The sequence below is a fragment of the Colletotrichum acutatum genome (genome assembly GCF_030867785.1).
Source record: "Colletotrichum acutatum strain CBS 112980 chromosome Unknown BDZ83scaffold_2, whole genome shotgun sequence".
Lineage (NCBI taxonomy): Eukaryota > Fungi > Ascomycota > Sordariomycetes > Glomerellales > Glomerellaceae > Colletotrichum > Colletotrichum acutatum.
In genome coordinates, this window is record NW_026848996.1 from 247,596 (window position 1) to 271,490 (window position 23,895).

General features: G+C 52.9%; 5 protein-coding genes across 5 annotated transcripts; 3 read left to right on the forward strand and 2 right to left on the reverse strand.

The window, feature by feature from the left end:
• Nucleotides 1-3,921: 3,921 nt before the first annotated feature.
• On the forward strand, nucleotides 3,922-5,245 carry BDZ83DRAFT_160878 (uncharacterized protein). The gene is made up of 3 exons (XM_060501396.1): nucleotides 3,922-4,176; nucleotides 4,340-4,870; nucleotides 4,938-5,245. The coding sequence occupies exons 1-3, from the start codon at nucleotides 4,068-4,070 to the stop codon at nucleotides 5,051-5,053; spliced, it is 756 nt and encodes a 251-aa protein (XP_060371532.1). The 5' UTR covers nucleotides 3,922-4,067; the 3' UTR covers nucleotides 5,054-5,245.
• Nucleotides 5,246-7,687: 2,442 nt separating this feature from the next.
• On the reverse strand, nucleotides 7,688-8,544 carry BDZ83DRAFT_714954 (vacuolar ATPase proteolipid subunit C; the record flags this gene model as incomplete). Its single annotated transcript, XM_060511692.1, has 6 exons — nucleotides 7,688-7,730; nucleotides 7,784-7,954; nucleotides 8,013-8,128; nucleotides 8,185-8,267; nucleotides 8,352-8,382; nucleotides 8,494-8,544. The coding sequence occupies 6 exons, from the start codon at nucleotides 8,542-8,544 to the stop codon at nucleotides 7,688-7,690; spliced, it is 495 nt and encodes a 164-aa protein (XP_060371533.1).
• Nucleotides 8,545-11,096: 2,552 nt separating this feature from the next.
• BDZ83DRAFT_564601 (CNH domain-containing protein) lies at nucleotides 11,097-14,845 on the forward strand (the record flags this gene model as incomplete). The annotated part of the gene is made up of 2 exons (XM_060503661.1): nucleotides 11,097-14,705; nucleotides 14,756-14,845. The coding sequence occupies 2 exons, from the start codon at nucleotides 11,097-11,099 to the stop codon at nucleotides 14,843-14,845; spliced, it is 3,699 nt and encodes a 1,232-aa protein (XP_060371534.1).
• Nucleotides 14,846-17,166: 2,321 nt separating this feature from the next.
• BDZ83DRAFT_645991 (BTB/POZ protein) lies at nucleotides 17,167-17,942 on the forward strand (the record flags this gene model as incomplete). Its single annotated transcript, XM_060509902.1, has 2 exons — nucleotides 17,167-17,316; nucleotides 17,373-17,942. The coding sequence occupies 2 exons, from the start codon at nucleotides 17,167-17,169 to the stop codon at nucleotides 17,940-17,942; spliced, it is 720 nt and encodes a 239-aa protein (XP_060371535.1).
• Nucleotides 17,943-18,470: 528 nt separating this feature from the next.
• Nucleotides 18,471-19,310, reverse strand: BDZ83DRAFT_746424 (uncharacterized protein; the record flags this gene model as incomplete). The annotated part of the gene is made up of 1 exon (XM_060513268.1): nucleotides 18,471-19,310. One exon carries the CDS (start codon nucleotides 19,308-19,310, stop codon nucleotides 18,471-18,473), a length of 840 nt encoding a protein of 279 aa, XP_060371536.1.
• Between the last annotated feature and the right edge of the window lie 4,585 nt (nucleotides 19,311-23,895).

Here is a 23,895-nt window from a genome sequence, read left to right on the forward strand (position 1 = left end):
TTAAAAATTTAAGAGAATTTCAGCAGCAGCAGTTTGACAGGACGTTTGTTTGTGACGATCGTTTCGCGGGCCGCGCAAATCCCGCCCACTTTGGATTTAGAAATGAAAATGGAAAGTCGAAGTAGGTACCTGGTTGAAATGCGGTGCTAATGCGACACCCTTCAAGAGACTTCTGAGTTCGATAGCCCCGGCGGTTTCTGGTTCTTGGCAGCTTGCGCAGCGGCAACGTCGATCTGGTGGTTCCGTTTCCCCCTCTTAGGCCCTCAGGGCAAAGGTAAACTTGGGTATTACCGTTTACCTCACACACCCTCTTGCGGCATTCAGAGGAAAACGACGATCAGTTGGAGAAACCCCTCCGTCGGTGCATGCACATGCCAGCATGCCGGGCGGCTGCAGACCCTTTTTTTTTTCTCTGCCTCTCTTTGCAAGGTGATTCTGTTAAGGATCAAAGTTTGGTCGCGTGAGAGCGTCTTGTGTCGTGTGCTCATGTGCCACACTTCCAGGCCCGTGTTCAAGCCACTATTTCTAAGAAACCTGGATTGGGGTTGCATCTGGCGGTGTTGTCGATGTACCATGAAGTGAAACACTTACCGTACTGTGTAGGTGTGGCTGCGGTGGTGGAGTGTCCAGGCTTTTATTCGTCGACGGGCTTGGACTCGAAGGTACAGCTTCACATGTCTCCTGTACAAAGTAGCCATATTGCATTGCAGCGACTGGGAGGACTCCATGGTCGTCAAGGTCGACTCCAGGAAGTCCGAACCCTCTCATGCTCCCCGCGAAATGTCTACTTGGTCCTGCACGACAGCATCACAAAGTTCCCCAGTCGTCGGGATCAAGTCGAAGCAGATAGTGTGCAGTCGTAACTCGTAAAACGGACCGAGACGGCAACAAGGAACATCATTTCCACAAGGTAAGCCGAGATGAGAAGTGAGGAAAATGGCCAGCGAACAAAGCGCGTGCAAGAAGATGTATCCGTACTCTTCAAACAGTACAGAGTATCCGTAGAAGGTAGGTCGCAAGCAGGTTTTGGTTGACAGCTGTAGGGCTGCTGGGTGGTCTGGTCGTCATAGTGGATAGGCGGGCTACACGTAGCCCCAGTTAGCAACATGTTGAGGTCTTGATTGTCTCGCAACCCCCCACACCTAGATCAGGTCTGTAGGTTCTGGGCCGTTGACAGAAATTGGTTTGCGTAACCTAACCACGTTCGGGGCTGGAGAGACAGAGTGATGTTGGTCGTTGGGGGCCGAGGGATCCTGTCGTCCGTCTCTGGATAGCGGAAACCGTGGATGGGTTTCTTTCTTGTGCCCTTTCAGATCGGGGATTTGGCTCGAGTTGGCGCCTTGGTGGGGTGGCGGCGGGGGATCCGTGTCGTCCTGATGGCTGGGCAAGCTGATTACTGCGCGGAGCACCTCATTCTGCCGTCGTCTCATCACATCCTCGAATGCTGTCAAGGTGTGATGGCGGGATGGCAAGGTTTGGTTCCTGAAGCATGATTTTGATTGCCATGTAGAGAGTCCCATATTCGGCCTCTTCCCGCCTGTCTTGGCTGTACGTTGTCACTTCTTTGCTGTTGTCTGGTATTGCTAGCTCCAGTTCTCTCCCCTTTGAGAGATTCGCATCATCATGTTGTGCTCAAGAAGTCGCCGTAGACTCACTGTACGATGCCTGTCCTGTTCCCAGATGGCTGGCGTGGTGGATTAACCCGAAGTTGCAACCGCACCCGCTACCTTAGTATCGCTCCTTCCTGTCGATTACAGAAAGACAATAATAAGGTATTAGAGTACGTACCAAGTACTCTGGAATACAAATGGAAGGCACGTCGACTGTGACTGTCTCCACAAAATTGGAGTCTCTCCGCAGACCGGTGTTTCCCCGCCAAGACTTCCAAAAGCACCTCGCAATCCATCGACTGGCTGGGAGGAAACGCAACGCGAAGAAGGAAACGAAACATCCGTAAACAAGTACCGCGGCAGTCTCACGGTGGTACGCTTCCATCGTCTTATTCCCACGGGCCATCACCAGCCAACGCAACCGTGCGAAAAGCTAGAGCTCAACCCCCAAAGAAAGACAACAACTCACGGCAGGTAGAAGCTACCCCTCTCGGCGGTCTCGGGGGACGTCGGCAACCGGTGGAGAAGGGACTAGAGCACTTTCCCACGGGCTTTGAGGCTTTCAGAGAACGGGAAAGACGGCGCTGGGCTGAACCTAGACTGGACTGGGCTGTGCTTGCTTCCGCCAGAATGTAAACCGGCCCCATGCCACCCGCAGTCAAACCAGACGAACGTGGAAGTGGAAGGTTCAAGTGGACCTTCTGTTCGTAACCCCGCGCTTACTGACGCCTTCTCACTTCTCGCTTCTATTCACTCCATATCACTCCCGCAGGCCGGGGATATCCAATCCTGTTAGTCGGTACTTGTCAGAACGCACAATGGACCTTCTTTCCTCTTATGTTTGTCTTGTTTCCACTGGGAAATAATTCCCTCTCTCTAGAATTCTTATCCTTCAAGTCTCCTGAAGCGGGCATACGTCTATCATCTCCAGCACATGCCTCCACTTAGACCTCGGGGGCAATCTATTCCCATGTCTACGGCTTCTTTGCCGGTTCCCTCCCCTCGCCATCCCAGAAAGTCGGTCTTTTCCTTCAGTGACAGGCCGGAGGCGTTGTACTGATGATGGCTTATGCACCGTACCTGTCGTTCCCTCCCACTTTGGCCCAGCTTGTGCCGGCCTGAACCATATCGGAATCCTATTCCTGGCCATGCCCCCCCAAATACGCCGCCCAATATCCATTTATTCCTCCACTCTGCCCACGCCCCCAGAGTCCCAAATGGGTTGCTTTCCTGGCTAAACTGACAGATGCCCCATCGTCGTCAGCCAATGCTGGGCGACGGCACGTTTGCGCCAGGAACACGACGCCTCTGAGAGCCACTTTCCCTCCGGCCTGTCCAGCTCCTCCAGGCCATGGCTGATGTCGTTGCTGTTTCCATCCAGTCTTCTCCATTCTCTTGCCCTGCGCGTTGCTTATCCTCAGCCCCTCCGCGACGTAAGAGAGTCTCCATCGTCTTCATCTATTATCAACTAATCTAAGTATGTGAGCAAACCCGGCGCCGGGCCTTTTTTTCTTGAAATTGTTTTGTACCTACCTATCCTGATCTAGTATAAGGGGACCATCCACGCCCAACCCAACCTGCATGCCATCCATCCTCATCTGCTCGTTCCCTTCCTGTTGCCTCGACCCCTCACCCCTCCCTCTGCATCTCAAAAAGGAAAACGGTACATCTGACCTGCATCGTCCTGCCTTCCCTTGCCTGGCCTCGACACCACAATACTGTACAGTAGAGAAGCCGTCCTGTACCCTGCTTCCGGCTGGGCTTCTGTTATCGTTCTAGTCCCTTACTCACGTGTCCTGCACCACCTACTTTGTCCAATCTGGAGCACAAGGTAGTAGTTCTCGACCCTTGAAGCCGCTGCAGTCTACGGATACACAAAGATACATTTGCACGAGAGGCTCACAACTACGCTACCGCTGCGCCAAGCTCCAACCTTCCACACACCCACCCCTCCATCACGCAAACTACGCACCAAGGGCACCCACCTTTCGGGCAGAGGCATCCCAGTTCCCGCCGGCTCGGACTGGACTGCAGCCATCGCTGGACTGCTTTATCCGTGGGCGGCGTCCACCTTGTCTCTCTCGCTTCGAGCGTGACCGACTTATTATTCCTCTCCCCTGACCTACTTGTCTTAAAACTTGGGTCTCGGAAACCGTCATACACATCCTATACGCTCGTTTCCCAACCTGCTCAGGATTCTGGCTATCTTCCTCTGCACAAGTCAGAGTCGCACAGCTATACACCCTGGCTAGAGATCTTCGCTTGATCTGCCTGCTACGTTGATCCTCGAGCTGCGCTTGCGCAGTTATTTTGAAAGGCCCGGATCTCCCTCCACAATCAGATGGTCAACATTCATCCTTTCACTCTCCGCACTTTACCTTCGACCGGTAACTCCTGAACTCTGGAAGTTTTGCCTACCGTTTTACGCTCTATTCCACCAAGAAAACTTGCGACAAAATGGCCGCTGCCGTAGCTGAACACCCGCGTTTCTTTCCTTCGCACCATGATGCGCTGAGCCACGACGATTTCGAAACAGCCTCGATCCGCTCAGCCGCGCCGTCTTATTGTAAGTTGACTCTTGTCACGAGCGAGCCTAATGTGGGACGTTGGGATGGCTTCTTTGCTTTTGCACGGGATGCTGTGCTGGCGCCTGACATGCTCGAGCTTCACCGACAAAGACATGTCGCATACCTAAAAATGGAAGTGTCCAAGCTAACGCCAAATAACAGTTTCAGACGCGCCCTCTTATCACTCGATCGCTCCGCATCCCGAGCCTATTCCTCCTTACTCCCCGCCTGCCAACAACAACAATGTGAATCGCACGGCCACTGGCTCCACTCAACACCCAACGTCCCTGCTCCCTGCCGTCCCGGCCCCGAGCCGTTCCGGGAACTCGACGCCCCAGCCCCACCGAACCACCGGCCTACCCCCGATTCCTCCGGCGCCGCCCAGCGCAGCCCCACGACTCGATCAGTTCCGCATCCCGACGTGGTCAACGGTGCACACAAATCCGACGCTGAACAACGTCGCCCGAAGACGCATGAACCAAGGTGCCGATCCCGTTGCCCACCTCCGTCGCTTCATGTCTGAGCGAATGGCCGAGGAGGAGGCAGCCCAACGAGCTCGGGACTTCCGACCACTCGAGGACCCTTACTTGGTCGGCGAGGAGGCCGCTGCGAGTGCTCGCAGGGAAAGACTTGCGCGCGAGTCTGGTGAGGATATTCTCTGGGACGAAGATCGCCGTTGGAACCGCTTTCTCGGTAAGTCTTGGCCTTTTCTCACTACCTGAATCTTTCAGAATGTAGACACGGCTTGCTAACAGTCTAGCAGCGCAAATGCAAACTTGGGAGGACCGCGATCGTAGTAGTTGGAGAAACCTGCGTCAGCCTCCGCCGGCACAGCGCAAGAAGCTGACCCGCCGCCTTGCGGGACGTCTGTGGTAGATCGCCTGACGTGACCACGATTTTGATGCGCATATGACATGACTGAAAAACGAAGGGTTCGTCATGCATTGGGAAAAGGAGTCTATCGTTTTTGCTCTATCTTATCATTCATCCATCGGCGTCTCTGCATAGAGCATCGGAAGCCGATGATCCCTCCTCGAAAGGAGATGATTTCCATTTGGGTATTTTTGTTTATGGGTAACGGGCATGGCACTTGGAACCTTTTCGTTCTTTCAGGACACACGTCTTGCCTATGGTCTCCCTTTGGGCTTCACAGGGCGGATTTTCAACACTTCTTTTGGCATCGGACCTAGATTTCAGATGCATTCCGAGGACGGACTTGATAAGGCCAAAGACATGCTGTCTACATGGCTTGATTGCGTTTCAACGAGTCAATAGTAGGGACATGAAGGGCCTAGCTAGAGTACCCCGGGTCAAGGGTATATGAAACCAAATTGAAGAAGATATTTCATCTACGCCTGGAAATGCGGTGCAAATGACTTGGTACCCCTGTGTATTGGTGTGTCTCATGACGTTCGTTACCAGGTGAACGCAGTCATCCGGTCTCGCTTCCGTCGCGATGATTTCACGCCTACTCTGTCTTATTTCTATGAAGACAGGAGAAGCGCTCATATTCGGAGGATCTACTAACTCATATTTGATAAGAGGCCGTTCTGAGAAGACGGTTGAAATTCGTGCTTTATCTCTGGGAGGACTATATCAGGTACGAAAGATCTAAATGTGGCTTAACACAACGTCACTTGAGCTGGCTTGTTTCTTTCTCCCATGGCCGAGTCTTTTGGAAACTGCTCTCAATCTCACGCTGGATATTGCTTGTTCGGCCAGGGGACACCTGAATTCCTGGTTGATTATAGTCCAAGTTGTAAATGTTACCACTTCGTCGGGATAGTGAAGCCATTTCAGTAAATGAAGTGGCCATATTTGGTTCTAGACAGGAGGTGGAGTAATGGTATAGTATAATGACACTCAAGTCCTTTAAGGCCGCTAGATTGCTGTCTAGGCACCATCACTCCAATCGCAAATATTCATGTGAATGAATGAAGGAAGCCCTTCCAAATTTGTCATTTTGATGGAACTCGGGGCTCTCGCAAGTTTGACGAGCGGGACCCTAATAAGCGCCTCCCGATCGTCGACGCGATTTACGAGGATATATCGAAGTCTACAACGCAAACAGCAGCCATTCACTTGGTGATCACGCAGGCATAAGGCAGTCCAAGGCTTTCAATGTGCTCCACGCGGGGCAAGATCCATCCTTCTCAAAAGTATTACTAGTACCAAGCGAGCTGACGACAAGAACCATGATTCACCGACATGTGTGCTTGACAAACACCGATGCTTCTCCACCGAATACCCGAAATCACAAGGAATACACCCAACTCAATCCCCAAGGCACCCCTATAGGCAAGTAACCCAAGCACGATCACGTGTACCTACCTCGCGTATATTCATCCCATCCCATCAACAAGAATACACTGCAAGAGACCTCCAAACACTTCACATACCCCCTCAAATCCATTCCTGTCACCAGCCAGCAGGCGCCTCCCTTTGCGGGTCAGGTCAAAACTGGCTGGGTGGTGGAGTGATTGAAGTCCACGAACAGCCTAATCGGTGAAGGCTTGAAGAGGTCCCGTGTTCGAATCCCAGCATGTGCGCCAGAGATGTAGTCCCCATTCGCCACCGGGGGGATGAACTCTTTTGGTATTACGGTCAAGTCTTCATTTTTTTGGTATTGGAATGTTTTGTGTTTACGATGATTGGAGAGGTGAGCCGCGTTTTCCTGTCTTTTGGCCAGACGAGGGAGTTGTGGGTGATGCTACTGGTAACGGGCTTGGTTTGTTTACGCTCACCATTGTTGTTGTTGCGACTCTTCGGTCTTCGCTAAGAAGGCCCGTTAAGGTACGAAGGGTGACTAAAGAACGACCTATCATCTCCAATGATACTACGAGATCACTCGACATTTCACCAAAACATCCCCCTTTACACGTGTACACGTCTAGCTCACTGTCAAGCTCACCATCCCAGCTGTGGGAATACGTTGAGACCCGATACGACATCAGGCTGAGACTGAGATACGTAGTCGACGCTGGTGCTAGACCTTGAGAGCTTTTTGTTGCACAGTCTCTGCGCTGGCGAAGTAGAGGAAATTGCCGGCATGGCTTCCCGGCGGAGAGTTTTGGGCCGAGGATCTAATAGATAATTCTCTCTTTTCCTTAATACTCCTGCTTGACTTGTGCAAGGCCACCGAGTTTCATAGACTTACTCGACACTTAACCACAGATTGGTCTGTCATATGTACCACTCTTCACGGGCGACGGAGTCAAGTTGCGTTCGAAAAATTTCAAAGATACTGAACCTGGATGCCTATCATACCTTCCACAGCTCCCGAAACCTTCTTCTAGCCCGTCATACATAAAATCTACACGAGGGTCCTATTGTAACGCCGTGCCATATGCTGGTTTGGACCAGAAACCACCCATAAACCTTCTCTTGTGATGTTTCTTCAACCTGACGTCCGGCGGTTTCCTGGCTTAATGTACAGTTGTTTCGTTGAAGGGTGTGTTAAGTTGTAGTAATTTATCGCCGTTTGGATTATTCGGGGATATCGGAACCTGCTTAGCCCTTGGACTTGGTGTTCAGGATAAGAGCGACAATGAGGCTACTTTGGTCAGCATCTGTGCACCTGGCATCATCCATCACGATGTGACATACCCGTAAAGACCCAAGACTTCGCCGAAAATAAGAATCAGGACCATGCCGACGAAGATGCGTGATTGCTCCATGTACGAGCGCACACCCTTGTCGCCAACGATACCAATCGTGTAGCCAGCCGCAAGGCCAGTGAAGCCGACGGACAGACCGCAGGCAAGGTGCATGAAGCCACTATTCCCGAGTCAGCATGCATGAATTTTTTGTACTCGTCTGTCATGATGCGACTAACTTGAACAAACTGTAGTTGCTGCCAGCACCGGGAGGCACCAAATCTTGGGCGATGAGGACCGAGATAACCAAAGAGTAAACAGCAATGATACCGGACATGACGACGGGAATCAGACACTACAGCAGTATTAGCAGACGCTTTTCGACCGGATTGTGACATTCGGATGGCATGCCTTCATAATGAGGTCAGGTCTGAAAGTTCCGACACCAGCGATACCGATTCCTGACTTGGCGGTACCGTATGCGGCGCCGATGCCTGTCGAGGAGAGTCTGTTTAGTACATGTTCCATTTATCGTCGCGTCGGGTAAAAGCATAGCTATGCTTGCAGAGTGAACGTACATCCGAAGATCATGGCAGCCGCAATGCCGGCCTAGATTGGAGACATGTCAGCACAAGCTCAACGGTGAATGTCATAGCTACCAGCAGCTTGTTGGAGTAACAGCTACTTGAGCAAGCAAGACGTCGGGGGGCGAGAGCTTACCATTCCGATGAACGGCGCGAACTTGGGGGCGAGGACAGAGTCTTCGGCCATGGTGGGCAAAATGGTGGTCGGACTCGATGCGGGGGATGCGTGTTGATGGCCGACGGAGGGGAGGGATATGCGTGTCGAGGATCCCGCGATGTTGGCTTCCTGGATCCAGGACCTTGGAGCTTGGTGACGGTGACGAGGCCCAATCAGGACTGCACTGTGGACAGGCTGAGGAACCCGTGACTCGGCAGCATGCCGGCCCGACTCACCAGCCTCAGTTCAACGGCATTATGGCTGGTGTTGCATTTGGAGATGGGAAGTGTGGCTGGGCGGGGCTGGCATGAATGGAGACGGGGCTCGAGTGCGGCGCAGCGGCTGCAGCAGCGTTCTCCAGGTGGCCCGTGTCTGACGGGGGTCTGGATTTCCTCTTATCGATGCATACCTTAGCCTTATCGCGGCGCATCATCCGAGCAGCGGGTGGAATCCCTGGGCTTTTTTGCCAACTTTCACTTCCACCCCCTTCGACTGCAGGTCACAGCTCTATCTCATGTTTTTGGCGCATTTTGCGTTCTTCACTCGTAGCCAAATGGGAGGGGCGGGACGTGCCTTGGCGCGATGAATACAATCAACCTTTTGTCGCGTCTCTCTAGCACTCGCGGGGAAGAGACTCTTCCGGTTGGACAAGGAGGGCAGGAGAGCTTCGAGGGACGTTGTTAATTCGAAGCCATCCCGAATGCCGACCGCAAAAAAGTCAAGCTGACCTCGAAACACGGGCGCATTGCAAACAAGAGACAGGCCGGGGGGCCTCGTTGTTGGCGTGCGATTCTTGCATGAGGGAGCTCCATTTCTTCCGGCAGTCACGCTGCCCACCTCACGCGGCGTTAAGACGGTCTCCAGTCTAGCCCCCCCTGTTTCTAGCAAAAGGTTCTTGAATAATGAAGAGTGCGCTATCACAAGTCAGACATTGTTATTCTTAGATCTTGACATCGCCAGACCGCACGTTAGAGGAATGCCCAGGCCAGGCGAATCGACGCCTTTTAATATTGGATGCAGAGAAGCAGGGCGCTGCGTCTAATTCACGGGCGGAAGGGAGACGGTGGATCGGGCCAAGTCTCTTCCAAGTCCCAAGTCCACCTGTGCTGGCGTCTCGGTGGATCGTCCAGATTGCACCTTTTGGCGGTCGGGCGTCTCTTTTGACATTGACTGATTTGATTGATCTACTGTCCTAGCACATTCGCGAGCTGTTGGCGTGCACCAGGCACGCCGCTTGCTCTCTCTGCGTGTATGTGTGTGTCTATTTCATACCGGATGTATCTGGGTAGCAGCAGCATCAACAGCAGCGAATGAACCGAGATGGGCGCAAGTCGATCGCACAGCAGTTGTTGCCTTTGTAAGCGTGACCTTTTGTGGCACTTTCCTGGCCAAGCAAAATAAGGGAACAGAGAGAAACCTGGAGGCAGGATGTATCACTGTCCAACAGGAATACACCGTCAGGTAGCATATTCAAAGGCAGGCAAGCAGGTAGGCCAGTAGAACTTGGAATTACCTGTCCGTACTCCTCCGTAAGGTAGGTAGATGAAGAAAGGGAAAAGGTACCTTACATGTGCACCTCCCGCATGAGAAAACGGCGCATCCAAAAAAGTACTCGTCCCGACCCTGACTAAGGTAAGGCGCCCTCCACCGACGAATACTTACTGGAGAGTAAATGGACACCAACAAGAGGTGGTTGGTCCCCTCCCAGCGGTATCCCGTCCATCTTCCATGTACCTATCCAGACCTTGGCTGCTGTCTGCCAGTTTTGGTGCCGTCCTATCAATCTATCCCCAGCTTTCGACGCCTGTCCCAACCAACCTGGAAGCACCTCCAGTCTCCAGTCCCCGACCCAGTTCTAGCCCAATGCCGATGACTTAGCACCAACGACGACCAGCGACCCAGCAGCACCCTCTTCCACCTCCTCCACCACGAACCACCACGGCCACCACCATCCTTCGACTTTTTGCCCGCAACATTTCCTAGCCGCCAGCAATAAGTTACTCAGCATTGCTATCGCTCGCACGCACAACTGCGCTGCCTCACCTTACCCGACGCTCCTTTTCGCATCGTCTCGACATAAACAAAAGTTGCCAGATCTGCCGTGGCTCGGTTTCTTTTTCGTCGCCTTCCCTGTTTCCTTTCTTCTTCACCCCCCCTTCGACAATCGCCCGGGTCAGGGCCGTGTGTCAAGTCATAGGCCCATAACGTCACCCGGCCCATCCTGGAAAGGGGACGCAGAACACCTAGAACGAAGGGGAAACGAATAGCAACCACCAAAAAAATCCTCCCCCACGCCGGCCACCGCCTCTCCGCCAAACCGACGACTGCCGCGTCGATATCTACCTCTCATTCCCGCCAATTGTGCCCTTTGAGCGGTTTGGGCGGTCCTGTGTCTCTTCGCCATAGTCGGCGGCCGTTGAGGCCTCACGTTGTTAGTACCACTACACCTCTCTTTCCATTCTCTTGTACCACATTTTTCTCCACCTTGGCACACTTGCCATCTCTCCCCTTTAAACCAACCCACGACCAAAAGCTGATAAGGGCCTTGTCGCCGACTTCCAGTTTCCTCCATCGAACCCATCATGTCCGACTACCGTGGCGACCCGAGGGGTCACTCGTCCAACTACCAGCGCGAAGCCGCCTACTCTAATATTTTCGGCGCCAATCCCCCGCCGGGACGTTCGCAGACGATGACCTCTTCTTCGATGCCTCCCCAGATGATGCCACAACAGCAGGGAGGAAGGACGCAGACCATGTCATCTTCCATGTCGTCTATGCAGCGACAGCCGCCCCCGAGGGTGCCTCCAGGCCAGTACATGGACCGCGACCCGGGCTCTCCGAGAGGTGCTCCCATGCAGCCGAATGGCTACCCGGCTCAACAACGCTCAGCGTCCGGCGGCTACCAAGTGCCCAACCCGCAAGCACAATACATGCAGCAGCAACAGGCTCGCCGCCCATACGGAGGACCTCCCGGGCCCATCCCCCAGCGTGATGGAAGGGGGCCGCCGCCGTCCCAAGGGCAGTACGGCCCGCCAAGAACAGCAGCACAGCGATTTTACCAAGGAGCAGGAGGCGCGGCGCCAGCTATGAATAACGATTCATACCGCTCACAGTCTCTTGCTTCCGCCCCGAGACCGAACATGTACCAGCCTCCTTCAAATGGATACGGCTCACAGCCGAGTCACCAGGCCCCGGCCAATGCTTTCCGCCATGCTCCGTACAATCCGAGCTCATCTCGCACAACAGCACAAGGAAGGGTCGTTCCAGAACGCCAAGACGATCGAGCCATGTCAATGACTGGTTATCACCCGCAGGACCGCGATATGCATCAGTACCAGAATTCCCACCAGACTATGAGCGGTCGGGTCATTCCGAATAGAAGGGCACCCGTGGAATTGCCGGCCACCAATGGAAGTTTCGGAGGAGGCTATACACCAGCGCCAGGGTCTCAGACCAGAACGATGAGTATGGCTTCTTCAATAACCGGTGATCCGAACAGTCAGAGGACGATGTCGATGGCGTCTACGGTGGCACCAACGATCACGCCTTCGGAGAGCGACGCGACCCTGACGCATAGACCTTCCATGAGCAAGTCTATTGACGGTGAACGACCTCCAACTGGCAAAATTCGACCCCCCCTGGTATATCCTGCCCTGCTATCGCGAGTGGCCGACTGCTTCCGGCAAAAGATCATCACGGGCGACCGCACAAAGAACGAGCTCACGTATAAGAACGCCTTCAGTGGTGCCGAAGCTGTGGATGTCTTGTCGTACATTATTAGGACGACAGACAGGAATTTGGCGCTGCTGTTGGGACGAGCTCTAGATGCCCAAAAGTTCTTCCACGACGTCACCTACGAACACCGCTTGCGAGACTCCACGTCAGAAATGTACCAATTCCGAGAAACTCTGATGGAAGAAACGGAAGAGAGACCTGCGGTCGATGGTGTCTTTGTGCTCCTTTCCGAGTGTTACTCGCCGACTTGTACAAGAGATCAGCTCTGCTACTCTATTGCGTGCCCTCGCAGACTGGAGCAGGTATCTCGGCTGAACCTGAAGATCCAGCCTGGCCTGAAGAAGGAGTCTGAGAACGTCTCGAATGAAGACGATGTCGACCAGACCGATGAACAGAAGCTTTGGATCAACTCCGTTCCGAAGGAAGTGGCCGACAGCATCGGCGACAGGGAGAAGAAGAGGCAGGAAGTCATTTCAGAGATCTGCTACACAGAACGAGATTTCGTGAAGGACTTGGAATATCTTCGCGACTTCTGGATCCTGCCTCTGCGCTCCAAGGCTTCTCCGATTCCTGCTAACAAGAGGGAGAAGGTTGTCAAGGCAATTTTCAGCAATATTGTCGATCACCCAAGTTTGCATGCCGTGAGCGCAAAGTTCGCCAAGATGTTGACAGAGCGGCAACAGAAGAACCCGGTTGTTGGCGCTATTGGCGACATTTTCCTCGAGTGTGTGCCTCAGTTCGAGCCATTCATTTGGTATGGTTCCAAGCAATTGGAGGCCAAGTTCGAATTTGAGAATGAACGTTCCGCCAATCCCTACTTTGCCAAGTTTGTTGATGAGATTGAACGGCGGAAAGAGTCACGCAAGCTGGAACTCAATGGTTACCTCACCAAGCCGACGACTCGTTTGGCTCGTTACCCACTTTTGCTGGAAAACGTGCTCAAATACACAGAGGACGGTAGCTCCGACAAGGAAGACATCCCCAAGGTGCTCAAGTTGATTCGCGACCTCTTGACGAGAGTCAACGCCGAGTCAGGAAAGGCTGAGAACAGATTCAATCTGAGGCGACTTCATGAGCAACTGCGCTTCCGGCCAAACGAGAGGGTGGACCTGCGATTGACGGAGGAAGGCAGAGAGTTGGTATTCAAGAGTCAGTTGAAGAAGACACCGCAAGACGCGTCTGAGATCACTGCTTTCTTGTTCGACCACGCGGTCCTTCTGGTGAGAATCAAGCAGGCTGGTAAGGGCGAAGAAATCAAGGCCTACAGGCGGCCAATTCCCTTGGAGCTGCTCGCTATCCGCGAAATGGAAGAGGTTATTCCAGGTTCCGGTGCCATGAAGCGATCTTCGTCGAGCTTGCTTCCCGCCCTTCGAGCCAACACAAACGATAACAAGAAGAGCGAAGGCTGGCCGATCACATTCAGGCACTTGGGCAAAGCCGGGTACGAACTGACGCTCTACGCGTCTAACCAGGCTGCACGTAAGAAGTGGCTCGAGTTCATTGATAGCGCCCAGCAACGTTTGAGAGCTCGCGCCGACTTCTTCAACACGAGCGTCATCTCCACAGGCTTCTTTGTGGGCACAAACCAGGTCAACTGCGTTACGCCGTATGATGGTGGCCGCAAGCTGCTGTACGGCACGGACAATGGCATCTACCTTTCTGATCGCAAGAGCAGAGATGCGATGCCCAAGCGCGTCATTGAAACGACGAGCGTCACCCAGCTCGACGTTCTTGAGGAATACGGCCTCCTTCTGGTGCTATCCAACAAGGCGCTTTATTCGTACCCACTTGGAGCATTGGACCCGAACGAACCTGCTCTTTCGAAGCGACCCAAGAAAATCCAGAGTCACTGTAACTTCTTCAAGACTGGTATCTGTCTTGGCAGACATCTAGTGTGCTGCGTTAAGTCCTCAGCTCTCTCGACTACAATAAAGGTGTATGAACCCAACGATGCTATGTCGAAGGGCAAGAAGCAAAAGGGCTTCGGCAAGATGTTTGCTGGACAAGACGAGCTCAAGCCGTTCAAGGAGTTTTACATTCCCACGGAATCATCGTCCGTACATTTCCTCAAGTCGAAGTTGTGTGTGGCATGTGCCCGTGGATTTGAGGTGGTATCACTTGAGACCCTTGAGACGCAATCATTGCTCGACCAGGCAGACACGAGTCTCGACTTCGTTGCGAGGAAGGAGAATGTCAAGCCGATTCACATCGAGCGCCTTAACGGCGAGTTCCTCCTCAACTACTCTGAATTCTCGTTCTTCGTCAATCGTAATGGATGGCGCGCAAGACCTGAATGGCGAATTGACTGGGAGGGTACACCGGGAAGCTTTGCTCTTAGCTACCCGTGGATTCTGGCGTTCGAGCAGAACTTCATCGAGCTCAGGAATATTGAGAATGGTGCTGTGCATATCGTGCCACACAAGAACATTCGGATGCTGCATAGTAGCACGCATGAGGTAATGCTGTTTGTCTCCCGCTTATCACGCATCTCACTGACAATTCACAGATCATCTTTGCGTATGAAGACGAAAAGGGAGAGGACGTTGTCGAAGCCATCGATTTTTGGAAGAGCAACAGGAGATCCGAAATCCCTTGATTTCACTCCACGAGTGGGCTGTTTCTCATCCGTCTTCCGAGGGAAAACATGTTTTAAAGATCGATACCAGAGTGGGTTTACTCAAGAAATTCTTTTTCAGCCACGCCCGTGGCAGCCTTTTGGCGATGGAGAGGGTTGCGGTCTACCTAACTGGCACCAATCTCCGGGGCCGACGATGTCGGGGATGATGTTTCATATAGAAGGGGTGACAGCAATCCTGCTTCGCCGTCGATACGTGGTTCTGTTTTGCATTGTTGTTTCTACTTGGATGAGGATTCTTGTTCGACTGGGAAAGCAGCTCGTCCGCATACAAAGGCTTGGATGTGGAAGGGCCTGCCAAGGAGGTAGGATAGGATTCGGGGGAGCAAGGGTCAAGGGCGAGGATCTAAGGAGAGAGGCAGGCGAGCGGCTGGCCGGAACAATTCGAAAGAAGTTGTTCCCATGCAAAAGATGCTCATGTATCGCGTGAACGTGAGGAACGTGAGGCGACGACGATGAAGGGTAGGAATGGGGGGGCACGGTGTGAGGGGGATTATCTTACGCAATGTCGTGTGAGCTTTGGGTCTGACGTTGCATACTATGGTGCGTGGGCGGTTGGATTGATGTTCAACTCTTTGTAATTGCATGAGCGTGTTGGAGAATAAGATCCGGATGTTTACTGACATTGTGTTTCTTCCTCTGCTGGCGTGATGTGTGATGATGTGTCCATGTGCTGAATCAAGTTTGATCGAGGAGAATCCTCTTGTATCATCTACCTTTGAAAAATCAAGCATCATGTAAGCGGGATATGATATGAAAGTTACTTGGCGGGAAGGAGTGAGATATTGGCACGACTCGATTGTTGTGATTTTTTATCAGAACTGAGTGGCAATGTGCTCAGGCCTTTGACGAGTCGGTGTATTCGGTGAGCGGCACGGTACCGTAGCCAAGGCTGGTTTGCATGTCATATCTTAGGGCGCTGGTATATGATGGTCGGTTGGAATCTTTTGCTGATTGCTGGCAAGACGATCCAATTAGGCCGTGCTGTCCATCTTGGGCGGTGGCTGGTCATCTGAAGACTCGGTTTCGTTGCAGAAATTATCACGGCAGTTGAAAGACATCTAGTAGCGAGATCTAGGCGTCCTTCTATCGACCACCTTCTTTGTCCAGTTCTCAGCTCTAGTTACTGTCCGTGTATTGAGAGGAGAATAATCTCGAGGAGTAGGAAGGTAGCGACTGGCCGTGATGCCTGAGAGTCTATCTACGAAGCCTGCAAGAATGGAGGCTTTAGCTTTGCGACGATATTGGGTAGCATCGAAATGTGTGCATATCTGAACGATATGCTACATGCACCAATCCAGGAGATAGCTTCTCAGGGACGATGGAGCGAGTCGCGAATTCTGCGACAAGACCGGTTGGATGTGCTCACGGCGGTTCCTATAAAACCAGCTTCGTCAGGTCCTAGATATACACAACCAGGATATACAGGAGGACAGTGAACGACGAACAAAATAGGTGCTTATGTAGTATTGCGACTTTCAGCAAGGGATTTACCCCCCCCCCCCTTCTCCCCGACCTTTATACATCGTGTGCAGCGCCGAAGATCATGACATGTAAAGCAGCCTTCGCTAAGGCTCTGCGAAAAGTTTCCAAACGCATTGTGAATTGAACCGAGCCAGATGAGAGTCGAGATTTGTTGCGGGAGAGCAGTGTAAACTTGCAGAGCATCAGACAGGTCACTAAGAACTCGTCGCAATGCAATAAATATGTATGTGGCATCCCTCTCGCATGGTATCTACTTGTCTGTAGATCAGATAGAGAACTCCCTGAAAGAATTCAAAGATCCTATCTAGGTTTGGCGTTGTCAATCCGCAACGCCAAGTGAGTTAGTCCTTGAGATATCGGCGATCGTGTAAGTCAATGAACTGCGCTGCTCGCTATTGACCTGACCTTGAAGCATTGAAATATTGACAACCATGTTTATTCGGCTCTTCATCATGATGAAAACAGCTGCAGAGTACCTTAGCTTGAATCGTTAATAAAGTACCCGGTTGTAACGTCTTGTCAGACGGCAAGGACCTGGCCTCCATTCTCCCACGTTCTTTCCCTACGCACTTCAACCGTCGTACCTGCCTTCTCATCAGTAGCCCGGGCAAATTCAGCCCTCCGGGATTTCCTTCTTCGCATGGAAAACAATTGGCCGTTCCCATCTTACTTTTCGCCTATTCTTCTGCGGCAAGACGCTTCCGCATCTAAACTTGATTCTCATCACGCCAATATTTCACACCCACTCGCCCCAGACCAATCTTTACTCAGACAACCCAACCAGAAAGACTCGCACAATGGCCGAAGAGGATAATCGATGGATGATGCAAACTGGCACGTTGTCGGATTTTACAATCGTCTGTCAAGATGAAAAGATACCAGTCCACAAGGTAGTACTCGCCATGCACTCCAAGTACTTTGAGACCATGCTCCGCAGTAAAAACAAGGTTATTCTCGCCATATTGCCGTTATTTTAATCGAATGAAACTGACATGAGAAACAGGAGAGCAGAGACGGTGTCGTCGAGTTCGAAGACGTCAGACCGGACCTAATGCGTCACTTGCTCGACTATTTCTACAAGGGCACTACTGAATGGAACGTGCCCAAGGCTGATCTTCTTCTGCATGTCGAACTCTGGATCCTCGCCGATCGGCTCGACGCAAAAACAGCCATGCTCACTATTGAGAAGCGAACAATGGCCGAGTTGAAGCCCTTCAAGAACAAGACCCGTGTCACCGGTGAAGGCATCCTTGACTTGGTTATCACGCACCCGACTTGTGAGACATCTGTCATGCCATACATCATCAGCGAGGCCGCTTACGTCGTGCTTCTTGATCCGAAACGTCAGGTTTCCGCTGGGAAAGTGAAGGATGCGATCTCAAGACACCACACACTGGCAGAATTGATGGCCTATTGGTCTGCCAAGTACGTTGCGTCCAGTAGCCACCAAGGCATAATCTCTCTGTCGGCCAAGGGTGAGCATGTGCGGGACGACGTGATCGCCAAATATCTCACGAGGCCATTACCAAAGAAGTGTCTTGTCAGGGCCGACTCTGTGCCAGGGCCTAGGTAATATATTCCATCTCTCTCCTTGTCAAACCGCCACTAACTAATCGAAGCAACGCATCTTGAGTATTATCACATTACAGGGCTACTCCAGTTCGTCACTGGCTGTTCACTGAAGGGAGAAGCTGGGCTCTAGAGGGCACATTGAAGTTTCTCGTGATGATTAGGGTTGACAGGTCAGGGGAAGAAAGATAAAGATGGGAACAAGTAATTCGAGGTTTGCAACCTTCCTAGCTATAGGCATGATGCCTTACAGATCGAGATCCAGCCGTCAATGAACATGATTCAAACGCAGAGAGGCAGAAACTACACAGACTGTGAACGAGCGAACAAATACTAAGGTCTTCAGAGGGTTTATTTTTTACTTTTTACAATATCTACATCACCAGTTTTCGATGAACTGTTCCTGTTACATGTTTGTTATTAAATTCTAACGTGGTATCGAGCTAAAGTAAACACAAGCGCCGTCATGCAAATCATGAAATCATCACTCTCTGTCCTCATTACAAAGAGAGAGAAGACACCGATTGCTCCCCTATTTCTTGGTACCAGCCAGGTGCCACTCAAACACCTTTCTGAACCTCTCCTTTCCATCGCCCTGGATGGTGTCTCCGTGGCAGGGGATGAGCGTATCAAAGTCCCACGCATCAATCCTCTGGATGCTCTCGTTGAAGCTCGGCCTGTCCTTGCTGCTCATTACGTACCACTGGAAACGCTTCACCCACTTGACGTCGCCCTCGGTAGTCTGCAGGCCGCCAAACAGCTTGTTCCCGAAACCAGAGGAAGTATCGCGCTCGCCCTCGGGCGCCTTGGAGTACTGCTCCCGCGGGGGCAGGTTGAAGAGCAAATCCGCCTGGATGAGGACGCGCTCGGGCTTGAAGTAGAAGACGAGCTCCTTGTTAGCGTGGGCGTCGACGTACTCGTACTCGAAATCTGCCTCAAACTCGGGGGTGATTGTGGTGCTCCGCTTCTCGGCGCCGTCCTTGAAGACGACGAAGAACTCGTCCGAGGTGTTGATCTTGGGGTCGCCCGTCTGCTTGGCGCGCTTCTGCGGCAGGCCGTCGGGGCCGATGATCTTGGCCTGCGGGTAGGCGGCCTTGTACTCGGAGATGAAGATGTGGTGCTCCATGTCGGGGGCGATGATGTAGGCGAGGTTGCCGCCCTTTTCGGCGATTTTGGCTTTCACGGCGTCGGTGAGGGCGACGGGGCTGAAGACGGCGAGGGAGCCTGAGGTGAGGCGGACTAGGGTGGCGCGGCCGCCGATTTTAAGGGTGCCGAAGCGGGAGAAGGGGACGGAGAAGGTCGTGATGTTTGGGGTGAGGTCACGGATGACCATGACATCTGCCGGGTTTTGGGGGATGAGTTTTGAAGACATTGTGAGGTTGTGGATTTGGTCTTTGGCGGATTTGAGGGGGTTGGTGTGGTTATCTTTGAGTTGTTGCTCTGGTGAGTCGAGGGTGTGTTGGCCCTGGGTTGGTGACTGCGAACTGGTATTGGTGTTGTTGGTGTGGGATGAGGTTCCTCCTGCTGATTCTTGCGCTTGGGATCTAGCTTGCGGGTTATGAGTTGCCGTGAATGCTCTGCGATGAATGCGCGAGGGGTTGAGGTTGCGGACGTGGGCTGTTATAGCCGGGTATCTTGATAGTCTCTGTATGGGGAACGTGATTAGAAATGCGAAAGTGCGTGACAAGGCGCGAGTAGGCAGATCTTGAAGCTCTTTATGAGTTATGAGCTCACTGTGAGGAAGGGCGGGCGACTATATATGAGGTAATGGCGGGCGGCGGGCTGCTGGGATGAGGCAAGTTCACGAGCTAAAAAAGCACGTACCATTTCAAATACAATGTATGTACCTTACGGTAAGGGTCCAAGTCCGAGGGAGACGACGTTCTAGAATTGGGAGGTGGGAGGGCGCGGAAGTGGGGGATGCCGTCAGCAAATGAATGGGCTTGCCAATTTTTCAAGAGGTAACTTGGGAACGGTTTGATAGGTGATTGGGATGAGTTCCGCGTAGGAGAGAAATCGCCCGGGTGTGGTCGGGAAATGGTGCTGAGTCGGGGAGAAGACGTTTCATGGAATCCGATGGGGTGACCGGCGCATGGGAAATGAGATTTGAATGCCTTGTTCGGGTCGGCCGAGCTTTTTCTTCTCAGCTGTCCTATGAGCTTCTTCTCTATTCTTGTTGCGGCGAGCTTTGCCCTTTGTCTGCCAGTCTTTGTTCCGCTTTCTGAGAATGTCTTGCTGTATCCGTAGATTCTCAATCACAACGTATAATTGATGTTGACTGACGATCGGTCTCTGCTTGTTGCAAAAAGTCTCTACACAGTAATTTGGATTGAGTATCAATATGTCAAATTGGCGTTCGATGGGTGGTCAGTTGGGTCTCCGGACCAGCCGCGGCGGGTGCTCCTGCAGGTTGCTGTCAGTCAGAACGTTGTTTCCCACCACAGCCCTCTGACAGACGCTGGGCGCGGCACCCCCAAGTCATGACATCACTGGCCGGGTGGTGTGAGGTGGAACCGCATCAGAGTGACATCTTCCATTGCGCCCTACGCTACCAACACTGCCGCGCTGTTAGTAAGCCAGTCGCCAGCAGCCATCTGCAATAGCATAGTAGTGCTTTTTGCTAAGCTAACCCCAAGCTCCAATTCCAAAAGAGCTCGATATTACTCTGCTGGGTATCTCGCGGCCGAGATAAGAATCGGGGACGGCGGATCGTAGACGCCGTTCAAGGCCCCGAACGAATGGATTTCGATGGTCTGGTCCGCTGGTAGCCTGGTGCAGCAAGTGCCGGGCCGGGTGACGGGATCCTCCTTCCTAGTTCCTTCACTCAACTTGCTTGTCTTGGTAATCCAAAACGTTCTCCAGCTGCCAGCAAGCCAGGCGCGCTTGCGGTTCCGCGAAACATTTACTCCGATTCCCTTCCTTTTTTATGGGAACCGGGGAGACGAGTCGTCCCGTTGCAGAGCTTTGGAGCAAAAAAGTGCAGGAAACTTGCGTACGGGGCCGAGGCACAGACGCCGGACTAGACCGAAAGTGGGAATCTTCTGGGTAGTGGGGCGCCCGGGGCGCTAGTCCTCTTTCCGCCCCGTAAAGTGCGGCTTCTTTCCATCTTTTCTTCTCTCTTTTTGTTATGGCCCAGGGTCCCGGGACGGAACTGGAAACTGGACGTGAGTGACATGACATGGGCCCGGTTCCCTGAATTCCAAATCATGCGTCGGAGTGCTGAGCGGAGGCTATCGTCAGTTTTTCACTGGCTCACTGGTCACTTGTCGGCCAGTCTGTCACGCAAGTCTTTCTCTTTCGTTCTCGTTTCCTGTCAAGACCTTGTCAAGAGCGGACACACGGATCGTCAATTGTTAAATGATGTCATGTTTCTCAGAATCTCTTTGCAAGCTCTTTCCCAAAACAGTACCCATCCGTACAACCAGTGAACCAATGTTCTCATAGGTACGGAGTACATGAGGTAAGTAAATTTAACAAGTTACAGACAGTTCCCAACGCCGTTGAACTCCGTAGAACCCTAAACCGACGATCCGAACAATTGCTCCCTGCAGACTTCCCGGACATGCATACGCAACACCGTTTATCGTTTGCCCATCATCAGACGAAAAGCTTCTACCACACATGTCTTTGCCTATTGCCAAAATCTCCGTCTATTGACAGATCCCCCCGCTAAGACGCCTGCGCGGGATACCCTCCCGTCTCCCGTCTTCCGCCTCCCGCGCCTTCCACGGGCACGAACTTTCACACAATTCTTTTTTCCTCCAAACCTCAAAGTCCCCTCCTGATGCCCGCCGCCCCATCGTCAGTAGTAACGGGCACAGGAGGTTCCGTCGTAGAGAACCCAGAAAGCCTCATATCAATCCCGTCGAGACCCCACCACCTGGACCGTTCCGGGTGCAGAGCCCTCTCGATGTAATACGCCCTCGTGTACCCGTTGGCCATATCGTAAACCCTCTGCACAGCCCACGTCGCCATGAGCGCCTGGTACAAGTAGTAGAACCAGTACAAGATGATCGCGTCCTTGATCGCCAGCGCCACGAGCTTGGGCGACGGAGTCGTTGGCGGGCCCGGTCTCCAGCGCCTGCCGGGCAGGTAGTAGACAGCCGAGTAAAGGTTCCCGGCGACCAGCCAGTAAATCATCTGCTTCCACGCGACGCCGTGGATGCGTATGCAGCTCCAGAAGGCGAGGAGGAGGCGCACGAGGTAGCTCAGGCGGGGGTTCTCGATTCGATTTCTCGTATCGCTGTCCATGCGCAGGAGGCCGGCCAGTCGCACCAGGAGGAGGCCGTCGTCTTCGGGGACCACCACCGTCCCCGTTCCGGAGGCGGGTTCGGCGTCCGTTTGGCTTGCGGTGCTCGTGAGGTTGGGTTTACGACCACAGCAGCGCAAGTATTTGGCGTAGACCCTGACGAGGTCGTCGATGACTTCTTGTCTAGCAGGTACCGGTCTGCCTGATGAATCGCAGGCGCCAAGGCATGGACAGCCACACGTCCTGCCGTTTCCTGTCTGCTTCTTACCGTATTCTCGAGGACCGCCGCCCGGTTTGATACCAGGGCCGCTGCTAGAATCCTTAACGGGGTTGTCGTCATCGTCATCGTCGTCGTCGTCGCCGTCGTCGTCGTCGTCGTCGTCGTCGTCGGGATCACCACCGGGACCACCACCGGGTGCGCCTGCGCGCTGCTTCCCCTTACCCTTCTTATCCCGCACAGGCTCCTCTCCAGATGTTCCCTCTTCAGCAGCCTTCAAGTTCTGCTCATCCTGATCAATCATCAAATCCACATTAGTACGAGCTTGCTCCTGCACCTGCTTCTCCATCAGTGCCATCCTCTTCTTGGCATGTTGGAGCTGCATCCTCTCGGCCTCCAACTCCATCTCGCACAACCTGAGTCGCTGCCTTTGCGAAGCCAAGATCTCTCTTAACTTGGACTGCTGAAGCTTCATAGAAGCGTCTCGTTTAGCCAGTCGGTCATCAAAATCTCGCTTTTGCTGGCGAATTTGTCGATCGTTCAGATCTCGCAGATTCTTCGACTGCCTCTCGTACTCCTTCATTGCATCAACAAACTCCTGTTCTCGCTCAGACTCCGCCTCAATTGGGAAATCTTCGACCTCTTGGTATTCGGGAACGTCCAGGTGTAGAGCGTTGGTAATGCGCTGCCGCATCCGGGCCAACTTTTGTGCGTCAGTCCCCGATGTACCCGCCGTCACATCCAGAGCCCGTTCCATGTCGGTCGCCAACGTCCTGCCTCTGTCTACCAACTTTTCGTTGGCTCTCCGCAGCTGGCGGATTTCTTCTTGCAGGTCCTTGATGGTATCGACCGTGTCGTCGAATATGGCGCTCTTCGTCGACCGCTCCTCGACAAGCTTCTTCTCCAGCTTCGCGATCTCGCTCTTCGACCTTTCAATCTCCTTCTTTTGCTCTTCGTAGTGGTACATCGTCTCGCGGATCTCCTTGTCCACGCCGTCATCGATGGCCTGTTTCTGGTCGCTTTCTAGCTTGCTGATAGTGTCTTTCAGATTTTCGTTCATCTTCTCTGAAGTTGATGCACGGGCATCTGCAGCGAACCGTTTGAGCCTCTCGTCGTTTTGTCGCTTCGCGGCTATCTGTTTAAAATCTTCGAGCTTCCGTTCCAACTCCTTATTCTCTCTCTTGAGCCGCTGAGCCTCCTCCGCGAGCTCGTTGTCAGACCGCCCCTCGAACTCGTTGACCTCCCTCGCCTTGAGAGCAGCGATTGTCGCATTGGCCTTTTCGAGCATGATCTTGAACTGTCGAGCCCTGCTGCGCAGGAACTCGTAGTTCTGGGAGTTGATGCCGTCGTGGATGAGGCCCTCGATGACATAGTTGAGACGCTCAAGATTGCTTTGAACATTCTCACAACACATAGACCAATCATTCAAGGGGTCCCAGATGCTTCTCGGGAGGTAGGAGGGTAGGATTCGGTCTGTGGTGAGGAAATTGA